At 37.2% G+C, this 13,342-nt stretch overlaps 1 protein-coding gene across 1 annotated transcript in view; it reads right to left on the reverse strand.

Annotated features, from left to right (window-relative positions):
- Positions 1-13,342, reverse strand: part of QRSL1 (glutaminyl-tRNA synthase (glutamine-hydrolyzing)-like 1) — a 35,668-nt gene that overhangs the window by 4,291 nt on the left and 18,035 nt on the right. The window contains exons 6-10 of the mRNA XM_006839995.1: positions 12,397-12,572; positions 12,197-12,309; positions 9,213-9,405; positions 8,276-8,393; positions 4,025-4,230 (exon numbers count right to left, since the gene is read on the reverse strand). Of these exons, the coding sequence (XP_006840058.1) occupies positions 4,025-4,230; positions 8,276-8,393; positions 9,213-9,405; positions 12,197-12,309; positions 12,397-12,572 (806 nt within the window). The remainder of the gene's footprint in view (positions 1-4,024; positions 4,231-8,275; positions 8,394-9,212; positions 9,406-12,196; positions 12,310-12,396; positions 12,573-13,342) is intronic.

A 13,342-nucleotide genomic window follows, 5' to 3' on the forward strand; every position in this document is an offset into this window, starting at 1 on the left:
TGGTACATGGAGGGGATTATAATCAATGTAATGAAACAAGGTATATGATTTGTTGAATGTAAAACTGATGATATGCCCTGTAAACCTTCACTCAATCCACAATAAAAACCTTAAAAAAAGAAAGAAACAAACAAAAAGCTTTCTAATGTTGCCTGAGCAGGGCAGAGTCCAGGCCAAAGTGGCTGAGGGCTAAGGTAGGGCTGAGGAGAAAGCTGTCCTGACTGGAAGAACTGTGCCCTGAACATTTCTGACCCTAAGTTGTACCCTGTTAACTTCCCTAATAAACCCCACAATCTTGAGAACTGTCTGACATTGCAATGAACCATCACATCCCTTCCAGAGTACTCTCTACTTCTCAGCTGGGCTTGATAGTTCTTTCATAGTTTGGATATGTTAACAGATGGGACCAGTCCCTGGAGAAGGACATGCTTGGTAAAGTAGAAGGTGAGCAAAAAAGAGGAAGACCCCAAAGAGATGGACCGACAAAATGGCTGCAACAACAGATTCAAACAGCAATGATTGTGAGTATTGCCATGTGGCTGCTGTGTCAGAACGGACTCAACAGTGCCTGACAACAATCAGAAGTAACCACTGAGTCAGGCAAGGATCATCAATGGATGCAAACACCAAGTGCAAGGGAATAAGATACTCACATGGTCTTAAAATGTCACCTCACAAACTAGTTATAAATGACAAAAGAAAAAAATTGTATCTTTACAATAATAATAAAATAGCTCTTTATCCAAGTGATTGATACAGTTTCCAAAAGTGGGACAAACTGATATTAACTGTGTCCTATTGTGAAGATCATGTATTATTTCTACCCAAAATAGTTAACTGAATTCAGTCATGAAGAAACAAAGAAATCCAGATTATGAGTGGGGCATTCTACAGGACAAGTGACCTGGACTTTTCATCAAAGCCAAATGGAAAAGAAATGGTAAATTTCTCATCAGAAATCATGTCAGTCAGGAAAAATGTGGCATGTTTTTCAAGTGTTCAAGAAAAGAACTGCCAGACTACAATCCTATATGCAGCAAAAATATTCTTTAAAAATGAAAGGCAAATTAAGTCATTCTCATACCAGGAACACTGAAAGGATTTGTTGCCAGAAAAGCTATCTTAAAGAATGGCTAACAAAAAATGGTAACCGAAATCTTGAAATGCATTTCAAGATGTGATTGTTGTTAAGTGCCGTCGAGTCAGTTCCGACCCGAAATATCTGGTAAGTTTGAACTGCTGACCTTGAAGTTAAAACCGACTTTTCAGTCCAGTGCATTAACCCACGGCGCCACACCAGGACTCCCAGAGCCACACCAGGATACTCAAGAGTGGTATCACCTTACAAAAAGCAACTTGGTCTTTGTTCTGAATATTTTTAAATCAAACCAATAACTGAGCCTGAACAGGGGCTGGTCAGACCCCACGAGACCACCTGAAGGGTTGATAGTAAGATTCATGAGGCATGGTGTTATCTATCATGGTCACAGGGTAAGGCCAAAAAGTCCTGAGCCCTACATCATTTTTACAATCTTCCTTATTCATCGTTCAACTTTTGCATGCATATGAAGTCATTAAAAATACTGTAGCTTGTTTTAGAAGTCCCCTGATCCTCAAAGTGACACCTTTGTTCTGTGACACTTTACGTAAGTCTTCTGCAGCATATTTCACAATGCAATATTTTGTTTGACTCCCCAACTGCTGCTTTATTGTGGATCCAAACAAACTGAATTCCTTGAGGATGAATGATGTTGCGCATCTCCTCATATGCTGATTTGCCATCCAGATATCTTTCTGGTGGCATGCATGTCAAAATCTTTTGTCCATTTTAATTATAATGTTGTTTGTTTACTTATTGAATTTCAATAGCCCTTCATATATTCTGGATACAGAGACTTTATCAGACAAGTGATGTGCAAGTGTTTTACTGTCTGCGGTATGCCTTTCTATTCCTTTTACAGCATTGTTCAAAAAACAAATTTCATGAATTCCATTTGTACTTGACTTTATTTTTTATTGTGGAGTTTTAAGAATTCTTTCTGTATTTGGGACATAAAGCTTTTATCATATATGTGCTTTGCAAATATTTTTTCCCAGTCTTTGGTATGTCTTTTCACTTTCTAAACAGTGCCTTTTGAAGCGATGCTTTTAATTTTAATGATGTTCACCTTACCAATTTTATCCTTTAAAGGGTTGTTTTTGGTGTTGAATTTAATGTGAAACTAATATTTATAGCAGTTTTATTTATAATTGCTAAAAATTGGAATCAAGTAAAATGTCCTACAATAAGTGAATGAATAAACTGTGATATCTTCATACAATAAAGTACTATTCTTCAATAAAAAAAATTTTTTTTTAAGATGTCCTGAGCCCTGGTTGGTTCAGAGGAGCTTCCTGGTTGGTGACCATGTATGGGAGAAGACACATGGAAGCTCTGTGCTGGGACCCATCCCACATACCATACTATACATGTCTTTGTCTTTATCCTTTTGGGTTATAATCAAGTTATAGCCATAACTGTGGTGTTGTTGTTGCTAAGTGCTGCTGAGTTGGTTCCAACTCATACTGACCCTGTATAGAGTTTCTGAAGAGCAGCTGGTGGTTTCAAACTGCTGACCTTGTGGTTTGCAGTCCAGTGCTGATCCTACAGCGCCACACCAGATGTACTAATTGCGGTATAATCCTGCCAAACAGGCAGACACCTGCTTGTTTTCACTACCCCTGTGGGTTTGTTAATCTAAAACAATGCACAGAATTCACAAGGGGTATAATTGTGGTACATCCTCCTCAAGAATTCTGTGCGTTGTTCCGGGAGATGAACAAACCCACAGGGGCAGTGAAAGCAAGCAAGGGCTGGTGTCTGCCTGTCTGGCAGTCTGAAAGGTGTCCTTCTAACTTGTGGCTAGGGTCAGGGAAAGGCTGCATGGGCAGTTGCTCTGAAATAAGGCATCCATCTGACAGTTCCAAGAAGACAGAGTCAGAGAGAGAGAGAGTGTTGCTTGTGTGGGATGGGGACGTGAGCCAGTGAAAACGGGCATCCATTTCCATACTTTGGGAATAGGATTCATGCTGATATTTATAGCAGGTAGCTAGCAAAGAGGTACAGTTTTCCCACTGTGCATCTTATTTGATGCAATCATGAGGAAAGAATGAACACAGTAAGTAAACATGTAAGTAAACACAATAAGCTTCTCTTTTCCTGTTGTGTGTTCTACATTATATTTGCTGATTAAAATAATTATAACAGTCTGATCTGATTGTAAAACCAAAAACTAAACAAAATAATGCAAAGAGAGGGTTTGGGGCTGTTCCAAGATTTTTAAAAGATACCATAAACCAATATAATATATATAATATTGATTAGGTTCTGGATTGGAGAACTATAAAAGATATTTTTGGCACAAATGAGAAAATTGAATATGGATTATATTTGGATGTTGTTGAGTCAGTGCTAATTTTCTTGGCTTTGATAATGGAATTGTGGTTATGTAAAATAATTTCCTTTTTCTTAAAAGATCCATACTGAAGAATTTAGGGGTGAAATGTCATACTGAAACTTAACTTTCAAACAATTCAGACTTTAAAAAGTAGTGTGTGAATATCGACAGAGAGAGAGGAAAAAGAAAATCATTCAAATGTTAACAATGATGAATTTCGGTTAAGGCTTATGGGCAGACTTAAAAAAGTGTGAGTATCGACAGAGAAAGAAAGAGGAAAAAGCAAACAATTGCAATCTTAACAATGATGACTTTTGGTTAAGGCTTATGGGCATTCATTATTCTACTTTTTAAGTTTTTCTATAGGCTTGAAAATTTTCAAAATAAAAGTTTAAAAATATACTAAGTGGACTAGTACAAAATATATATTTTTGTGTGTGTGTACACACACACATATATTCCTAAGCATTCCAAAGGACAAGTTATTGCTTTTAAAAAAACAGTATACCTAGAAAGTATACGTTGAAAACCTGGGGGGCCTAACTATGACTTTGAAGAAAACCAGAACATTCTTGAGGGGTCCTCACCTGCCATATTTACTGCTTGTGTAAAGATATCATCTTGGGCACTTCGAGTTCTGTTGTCTTCTTTGATGAACTCCGAATATGGTATTGCCTCCCTCAAAGTTGTGGGTGTTAGCAAGACATCAACTCCAGAGTTAAAAACATCCATAAAATCATTAGCAATGAGCCGTCTCACTTTCTGTGCTTTGATGAAATAATTCTCATAATTTCTGTGGAAAAAAATTAGATGCCATTTTAATGGCCTTTTATTATTTCTTTCAATTGATTTTCATACATAACGATTATTAAAGAACCACTGTATTCTTGGTTTTATGAATATCCACCACTAAGACTCCTATGATACCCATATATAAGTTTTGTTCAACTGTGCTGTATCCTAAAATTTTTATCTACCTGGAATATAATCCATCAAAACTCACTATTAGCTGCACTTCAACACACACGTATAGTCACAAATGTTAACCCTTCCAGGGTACAACACTAAAGCAGTACATTCATCATGTTCAGGTGAGAAAAATCAATGACGGATTACAGAGAGTGGCAGTGGTAGAGGACAGGGTTAGAACATGGGTCACCAGAGGCACATTTCAATCCTCTTTCTATAACAATGTCTTATTTCATCAACACCAAAACAGGTACCATAAATATATTCTATATGTTCAAGCTGTAGAGGAAAATACAAAATAATGAATAACTAAAAAGACCCACATCAGACTTCTGGAGATGAAAAACACATGAAATAAAAATATACTGGATGGGGGTGAAAGCAGACCGACACAGGAAAAGAAAAGATCAGTGATACTGAAGATAGTATTAGAAACTATCTAACAGGGAGCACAGGGAGACAAAAGATTGATATCCATCCCAACTCGTTCTTTTTCTAATGAGCTGTAGAAGCCCTGGAAAGATGGGGATGGGGGTGGCAGTATGGGTATTTGAAGAAATAACTGCCAACATTTCTTAAATTTGATTAAAATTAACTCTAAACCTTCTAATTCTAAAGCCTCAACAAACCCTGAAGCAGTATACATAGAAAATCACAGGGGCCCATTACTGTGAAATTCCTGAAAACCACAGATCAAGTCTCAGACTAAGCTAGAGGAAAAAGACATGTTATATACAGAAGAATAGGATAAGAATGACCACAGACTTCTCAGAAACGAAGCAAGTCAGAAGACAATTTATTATTTTTTTTATTTATTAAATGTTTTTATTTTGGATTGAGTGAAAGTTTACAGGGCACATCATCAGCTTCACATTCAACCATTCATATAGCTTGTTAGTCAGAAGACAATTTAACATCATCTTTGAAATAGTGAAAGAAAAAAAAAACATTAACCTAAAAAACCATTTATCATACTCAGTGAAAATATCTTTAAAAGTTAAAATCAAAATAAAGATTTTTATATAGAACCAAATGTAAAAGAATTTGTCAGCAGACTTTTACTACAAGAACTGTTATAGGAAGTTATTCAGGCAGAAAGAAAATTACACCACACGGAAATCTGGATCTACACAATGACATGAAAAATTTAAACCATAATATGTAGGTATAAATAAATGACTATTTGTCCTAATGTTAAATCTCTATAAGAAAATATATAGTTTAAAGAAAAAATAAAAGAAGGCAAGGAAAGAGGTGAAAAGAAAGAAAGAGCAGATGATCAAAAAGAAAATGAATACTAAGAGGTAGATTTAAGCACGTTTCAAAAATAAATGCCAATTAAAACATAACTCTTGATTTGTAAATCAATAAACTTTCTGTGTTTTGAACAAGAGATACTAGAATGACAAAATTATACACTGAAGTATGATATGAGTAAAAATGTTCAAAGATTTTACAAATCTCAAGATTTGAGTTCTTGAGATTTTTTTTCAAAAAGTGTTTTAAATCCAAGAGGTTACTTTGGAAGGACCTGGAATGAGTGAGAGAAAACAAGGAACAAAACTCAAATCATAAAAATGATTTACTGGTCAGGTACAGACTGGTGGAAACCTGAGACTGTGGCCTTGGTCACCCTTCAGGTTGGGAGCTGAATTCACGCCTGTGGTTTCTTTTTCAGCCAAGCAGTGGATAGGCATATAGGGGACAACAGTACTAGAAAGGTATGCACTCCACAGCATGGTCAATCACTCAAGATCCAAAGGGCAGCCTTTACCCAAGGACAAAGTCAGCAGGGTGGGCAAAGAAGAAGAATGGGAAAGAAGACACACAGGGAGGAAGTGGGAGAAGTGGTGTTACACAGAGAAGACTGCAATCAAGATGAAACACAGGGTATGATTGGCTAAATGTAAAACATGATCTGCTCGACAAACCTTCATTCGATTCACAAGAAAAAGTTTAAAAAGTCTTCCAAATCCCATCTTTTTAAATCAACCATGTCCAATTCCTCACAAAGCAAACAAACAAACAGCCCCCCACACAACAACAAAAAAAACTTGATCCAGGTTAGAACTGGTTCAGAAGCTAGAGATAACAATCAAAAACACTCATTTTCTTTCCTTAACACCCCTAATTGGTGATTATGAAAAATATCTTTGGACTTTCCCCCCTCAATTTCTTTTTTAAAATAATATCTTGCTGTATTTTTAGTTTAGGTTCCTGTTCAATATTTCTACACATGTTGTTCAGTACAACTGATTGCATTCTTCGCAATGTGTGAGGATTATTATTTCTGTTCTGGTTGTTCCTCAATTGTTTTTTATGCTGCTATGACGACCTATAAATATAGTCAAGTTGTACCCTAAGACATACAATATATTTCTAGTCAGTAGTATTTTGCAAATGTAACATTTTTGGCTTAATAAAATTTCATTTTCTTTTCCTATTCCTAAGTCATTTCAAGTATCTGGTCAATACAGAGAAGGATTTTTTAATATAAAATATAATCAAATACATTTTTAGAAAGAAAAAAATCCTATTGACCCTGAGGAGATGCACAGATGATAAAATAATTCTGCCTTGAAGAAAAATTCCAAGAAGCTACTCATTACAATAACCACTATTTCTTTTTCTCACTTCTCATGACAGACTTGGTGGTGTGGAAGATGAATTGTATTCAGAAGATTATCCATGTCAATCTAAGTAAGATTCAAGTTAATTTAGCATTCTTTCTTGGAGCAAATAGATATGTCATGCATACATATTACCTCATGGCATTACTTAAGGCTCTAAAGCAAAAACCAATGTCTCATTAATAGCTGCAAAACTCCAAACCAAACACATGCCCTCAAGTTCACTGTGACTTACAGCAACGCTATAGGTCAGAGTGGAACTGCCCCATGGAACGTCCAAAGCTGCCACATGTCTCTCCTGGGGAGCTGCGGGTGGGTTTGAACTGCCAGCCTTTTGGTTAGCAGCCTATCATTTTAACCACTGCACCACCAGAGCTCCTCCAGTAAAGTCAGGGGAAGCGAAAAACCTCCAGGGCTTCTTGTTTAGTTTGTACTAACTACCTAAATGTTGTTTGCTGTTAAGTGCCGTTGAATCATCTCTGACTCACAGTGACCCTAGAGACAGTTTCCAAGGAGCGGGTGGTGAGTTTGAACCGCCAACCTCACGGTTCAACTATACCTTGAGGTCTAGTGCATTATCCCACAGCGCCAAACCTAGACTCCAACCACTTTATGTGACCTTTGATTTCTGGTTATACAAAAACAAAACAAAAAATAACGATGCTCTAACCACTTAAATTAAGGAGCTCTGGTAACGTAGTGGTTACGAATCGGATTGCTAACCTCAGGGTCAGCAGTCTGAAACTAAAAGCTGTTCCGCGGGAGAAAGATGGGGCTTTCTACTCTCGTAAAGATTTACAGCCTCAGAAACCCTGTAGAGGGTCACTATGAGTCAGAAACGAGTCCACGGCACATGGACAACAACAACAAAAACCACTTAAATTGTTGTTGTTGTTAAGTGCCATCAAGTCGGTTCTGACCCATAGCGACCCTGCATAGGGTTTCCGAGGAATGGCTGATGAGCTTGAACTGCTGACGTTGCAGCTCAAATCGACTTTGCAGTTAGCGCATTAACCCAGTGCCACACCAAGACTCCAACCACTTAAACAGAGCATCAGTATCTTTTGTTTTGTTTTTGTATAACCAGGAATCAGAGGTTACATAAATATGTTCTAATTCAAATTAAATACGATTTTTCTTCTTTAGCAAATATCTCAACTTAGAAGAACTGAGAGTCATGCTAGGATTTTACTTTTAAGGTTTTAAGACAAAGGGAAAAGTCCTAAACTAATCTCTTACTCTTTTAATAAGAAGAAGTTCCCTGAGAGAATTCTTCCTCTCACTACATCATTGAACCCTTCTCGTCTGGTTGCAGCATACATAGCTTCCAAAGATACATCATTGTTACATCTGTGACCTGCAAACAAAACAAAAGATTAACATGACTTAAGAAGAAAGCACAGTTCTGGCTAAACATTGGTCTAGGTTCACATTGTGGCCAGTTCTAGAATACTGGGAGATTGCTCTAATGGTTCTTCTCCTCCATCTGCCACGACACTGTGATTAGTCAGGAATCAAGGAAAGAGAAGAAAATAGCCAAGAAAGGAACTTGATCTGTTCACATCTTCATTCATTCAAGTATTTATTAAGCTCCAACCATGTGCCAGGCACATGGTAGTGGGTTAAGCGTTGAGCTGCTAACAACAAAGTCTATGATTTAAAGTCACCAGCTGCTCCGAGAAAGATGAGGCAGTCCATCAACATTTAGAGTCGTGGAGACCCTATGGAACCATTCCACTCTGTACTATTGGGTTACTATAAGTCAGAATCAACTTCAGAGGCAGTGAGTTCTGTGCAATGCACTACATTAGAAGGCTTAAAGAATACAAAGGTTAGATACAATTCACGAAATTCATAGTCCTGAGCCATATGATAAACACTAGACTGCGAACCAAAAGGCTGGAGGTTTGAGCTCACCACAGGAGAAAGATGAGACTTTCTGTTTCCTACACAGGATTGCTGTGAGTTGGAACTGACTTGACGGCACTTTGGTGAACTGAACATACACATGTTTATGATGAAAAGCATAAATATAATGCTAAACTGACAAAGTTAAAATGATTTCCTATTTTTCTGAATCATTAAAATAATTTCAAGCAATAACTTTGACACTAATAAGTGAACCTCTCAAATATTTGAAGCAACTAGTTTTAACACTACCCCAAAACAGTCTTACCATATTCTAGTCCATCAAATCGTGCCATATTTGATGCTACTTCCGATGTGCACAATACATGGTAGCAAACTATTGAATAACTTGTGTGAGGCAGGGACACTTCGATGACTTTAGCCCCCTGGGATTCAAAGAGGTCAGCAGCTTTGCTCCAAAGAGATTGTACTTCACTTGATAATTCTGGTACAAGATATTCCTTATAGGAAAAAGTTAAGATGAAGAAATTGAAACATCTTCACAGGTGATTTTACAAAAATTCGTACTTACAAATCTTCAGTACTACATTAGAAAAGCTGATTAAATTGCTGTAGTAGTTGGAAAGACTTAACCCATTTGGGTTAATTTAGAGAATTATCTACCATCGCAATAATTTTTCAGATAACTTTGTTGTGTTACTATAAAAACAATTCTGTTGTAACATGTTTTACTATTATATTAAACTAAAGTTATGTGAGCAGGTCACGTAGTAAGTGCTGAAATCACTACAAGATACTGACACCCAGGACAAAGGCAAGACAACCCTCCAGTGACTGAACCATTATGATACAATGACAATGTTGTTAAACGCTGTCGAGTCAATTCCGACTCATAGTGACCCTATATAGGGTTTCTGAGGGGCAGCTGGTGAACTTGAACTGCCGACTTTGCAGTTCAAATGGCTTTGCAGTAATCCACAGTGCCACACCAGGACTCCAATGATGATATATTCAATGCCAAAGATGCTTTCGGAAATAGGTATATGAATAAAAACTATATAAAACTTTTTTTAAAAGGTAACATTTTAATGCCAAAATAATACTCATGTAAATATTATGTATAAGATTGTTTACAGCATGCGAATTGCAGTACTAGATATTATGAGTACTGGTTATTAACAACTGGAAATCTGGTTGAGGAACTCATATTTTTAAAATGTTTATTATGTATAAGCATCTCAGTTTAGTACTTACACATAACAAACATTTAATAAATAGGAGTTTCTCAACTTTATTTTTAGGAATCCTGGTGTGGTGCTGTAGGATAATGCACTGGAAAATAAGGTCAGTTTGAATCACAAGGTTGGCAGTTCAATTCACCAAAACATTCCTTGGAAACCCTATACAGGGTCACTGAGACTCGGATCCAACTTGAGGGCACTTAACAACTTTATTTCTATGTAAATAACACGCATCTTATATGTGCATTTGCCAATCGGTTCTACCCCACCTTCCACAAAATTTTGTAAGTACCACTACAAGTAATTGTTTTCCTTTTGCTGTAAAAAAAATTTTGCACAGCATGATTACAAACATACAACCCAGGGGGAGAGAGTGTGATGTGCATAAAAGCATGGGATTCTGATAGATGATTTCCAGAGGTTCTCTCATTTCATCCTTTTAACAAATCCATAATGTAGGTAACATCATCCCTCATAAATGAAAAATACTGAGACTAGAGAAGTTAAGTAACTTTTCTAAAGTTATATAACAAGTAAGTAGAGGATTTAGGATTCCAAGCTTGGTCTGTTTCTAATGCCTGTGTTCTCTCTACATCCTTAAAGAAAGTGAAGATTACCTTTATGAAGGATTTTGAAGACACTGGTAATTTCTCTATGGACTTGACTTAATTGGAGTTTATTCTGTCCTATTTCCTCCAACCACAGGCCATTAAGCAACGCAGACATTTATATATGTGAGTGGGTGGGCATTACTACTGGTCTCTAATGAGCAGAGTCCTAAATATCCTACAATGCACAGGACAGCTCCCTGTGACAAAAAGTTATCCAGCCAAAATGTCAATGGTGCCAAGGTGAGAAACCCTATTTTCTATAAATGTCTTTCTAAAAGATTTAAAGCACTCATTCATCGCTAGGTTTAACATTTTAATTATTTTTAAAAAGCTCAGAAATGTACCACATTTACATTCATGTATAAGTTACTCCACTGCTAGCTGCTACAATAAGTATACCACAAATACCAGTTACCATCAATTCTAACTCATGGTGACCCAAGTGTGCTAGAGTACAACTGTCCTCCATAGTGTTTTATTAGCTGATTTATAATGCACCAGACTGCAAAGCCATTTGAACTGCAAGGTTGGCAGTTTAAGCTCACCAGCTGTGCCTTGGAAACCCTATACAGGGTCACTGTGGGTCAGAACTGACTCAACAGCACTTCACAACAACAATAACAACAAGAAATCTCTAAGCACTCAAATGCCATTTTTCAGTTAACAGCTAAGTATGTTAACCATTTACACCACCAGAAACTCCGTAAGTATTAAAAACAAAACAACCAAACCTATTGCGACTGAGTCAATTCTAACTGATAACAACCCTACATAGAAAGCCTCACTTTCTCCCTGGAGTGAGTGGCTGGTGGGTTTGAACTGCTACCCTTACAGTTAGCAGCCCAACACTTAATCCACAGTGCCACCAGGGCTCCTTATAATAGGTACTGTGGTGGTGGTGGTGGTGGTGATAGTTAAGCACCATCAAGTCAATTCTGACTCACAGCAACCCTGTGTAGAGTTTCCAGGGCTATAAAACTTTACAGGAGCAGAAAGCCTCATCTTTCTCCTGTGGAGTGGACTTGAACTGCTAACCTTGTGGTTAATAATAACAGTATGGATGATAGCATTTACTGAGGTCTTACTATGTAAATAAGGACATAGGTTGAGTCCTTCACATGTCTGTGGCTTCTTTCTGCTGCAGTGGAGGGGTTTACACATAGTAATGACCAGATGGCTCACAAAGCCTAAAATATTTACTATCTGGCCCTTTACAGAAAAAGTTTGCAAACTGCTGCTTTACACGGCTATCTAATTTAATACTGCGAATTATCCCTATTTTACAGATGAAGAGATTGCGCTTAGAGAGATTAAGTCATGTGTTCAAGGTCAGATAGCTGAAAGTGGCAGAGATTCAACTCCAACCAGTTTGCCTTCCAAGTCTGTGCTCTGTATTTCGCTTGACAGTATTTCTACAAGTAACAGTTGGAAGGAGTTACCTTTGGAATTCCTACACATAATTTGCTCACATCTGTCAAACTTGGAAGCACAAATGGCTTAACAGGGTCTTGTACTGTGGTAGAATCTTTGGGATCCTGTCCAGCTAGTACACCTGTAAGGAGAAACACTTATCAGCAACAGACATACTGTTTCACAGGATTTGGAAACGCTTTGAAGCGTTATGGAATCATATAAATACCCAAGATAATTGCTGCATCATCCACACATCTGGTTAAGATTCCTGGCACATCCATTGAGTTCACCAGGGGTATGAGGCCGTGACGGGATACTAATCCATAGCTTGGTTTTAAACCGACAAGCCCACAGAGGGCAGCTGGATTCCTGGTTGATCCTCCTGTATCGGATCCTAAAGCCCTGGAATTTAAATGGAATTCTCTTTAGAAGAAGAACATTTACTAATTATATTTGGTAACTATATTCTAAAATATTTCTTCTTAAACTGTGCTTCGTCCCCTGATTATACAAAGCAATACATGTTCATCACAGAGAATTCATAAACTACAGAAAAGTGTAACAAAGTAACAAAATTATTCCACTAGTCACAGGCTAACACTTTTCATGTGTTAACACCATGCCTTTTTTAAATGCATTCTTTTTTCATAGTTGAGATCATTCTGTAATCATAAGCTTCTATCCCAATTTTGTGTATCATGTTGTTGTTAAGAGTTATCGAGTTGGTTCTGACTCATAGTGTCCCTGTATAGGGCTTCCGAGGAGTGGTTGGTAGGTTTGAACTGCTGACCTTTTGGCTAGCACAGTTACACACCAGGAGTCTTTCAGAATTCTTTTTTTTTTTTTTTTTAAATCACTGATAATATAAAATGTATATAATATTCCATCACATATATTGGTAATTCCAAATATTTTAAAGTTCATTCTCCTTATGGGTATAAATAAAAATCTTATACCTTCCTTTAATATTACTTGGCATCTAGAAGAAATCAAATTAATAGCAAGTTTACATATGGGTTTACCATGAGTAGGCATCAACTTGATGCCAACTGGTGGTAGTGGAGTAAATGAAACATCCCACCATCTCCTGTCTCATTTAGAATCAGAGACAACAATGCACTGTTGTTGTTATGTGCCGTGGAGTCGGTTCTGACTCATAGTGACCCTGTATA

The sequence above is a fragment of the Chrysochloris asiatica genome, unplaced genomic scaffold (assembly GCF_000296735.1).
Source record: "Chrysochloris asiatica unplaced genomic scaffold, ChrAsi1.0 scaffold00027, whole genome shotgun sequence".
In the NCBI taxonomy this organism is placed as follows: Eukaryota; Metazoa; Chordata; class Mammalia; order Afrosoricida; family Chrysochloridae; genus Chrysochloris; species Chrysochloris asiatica.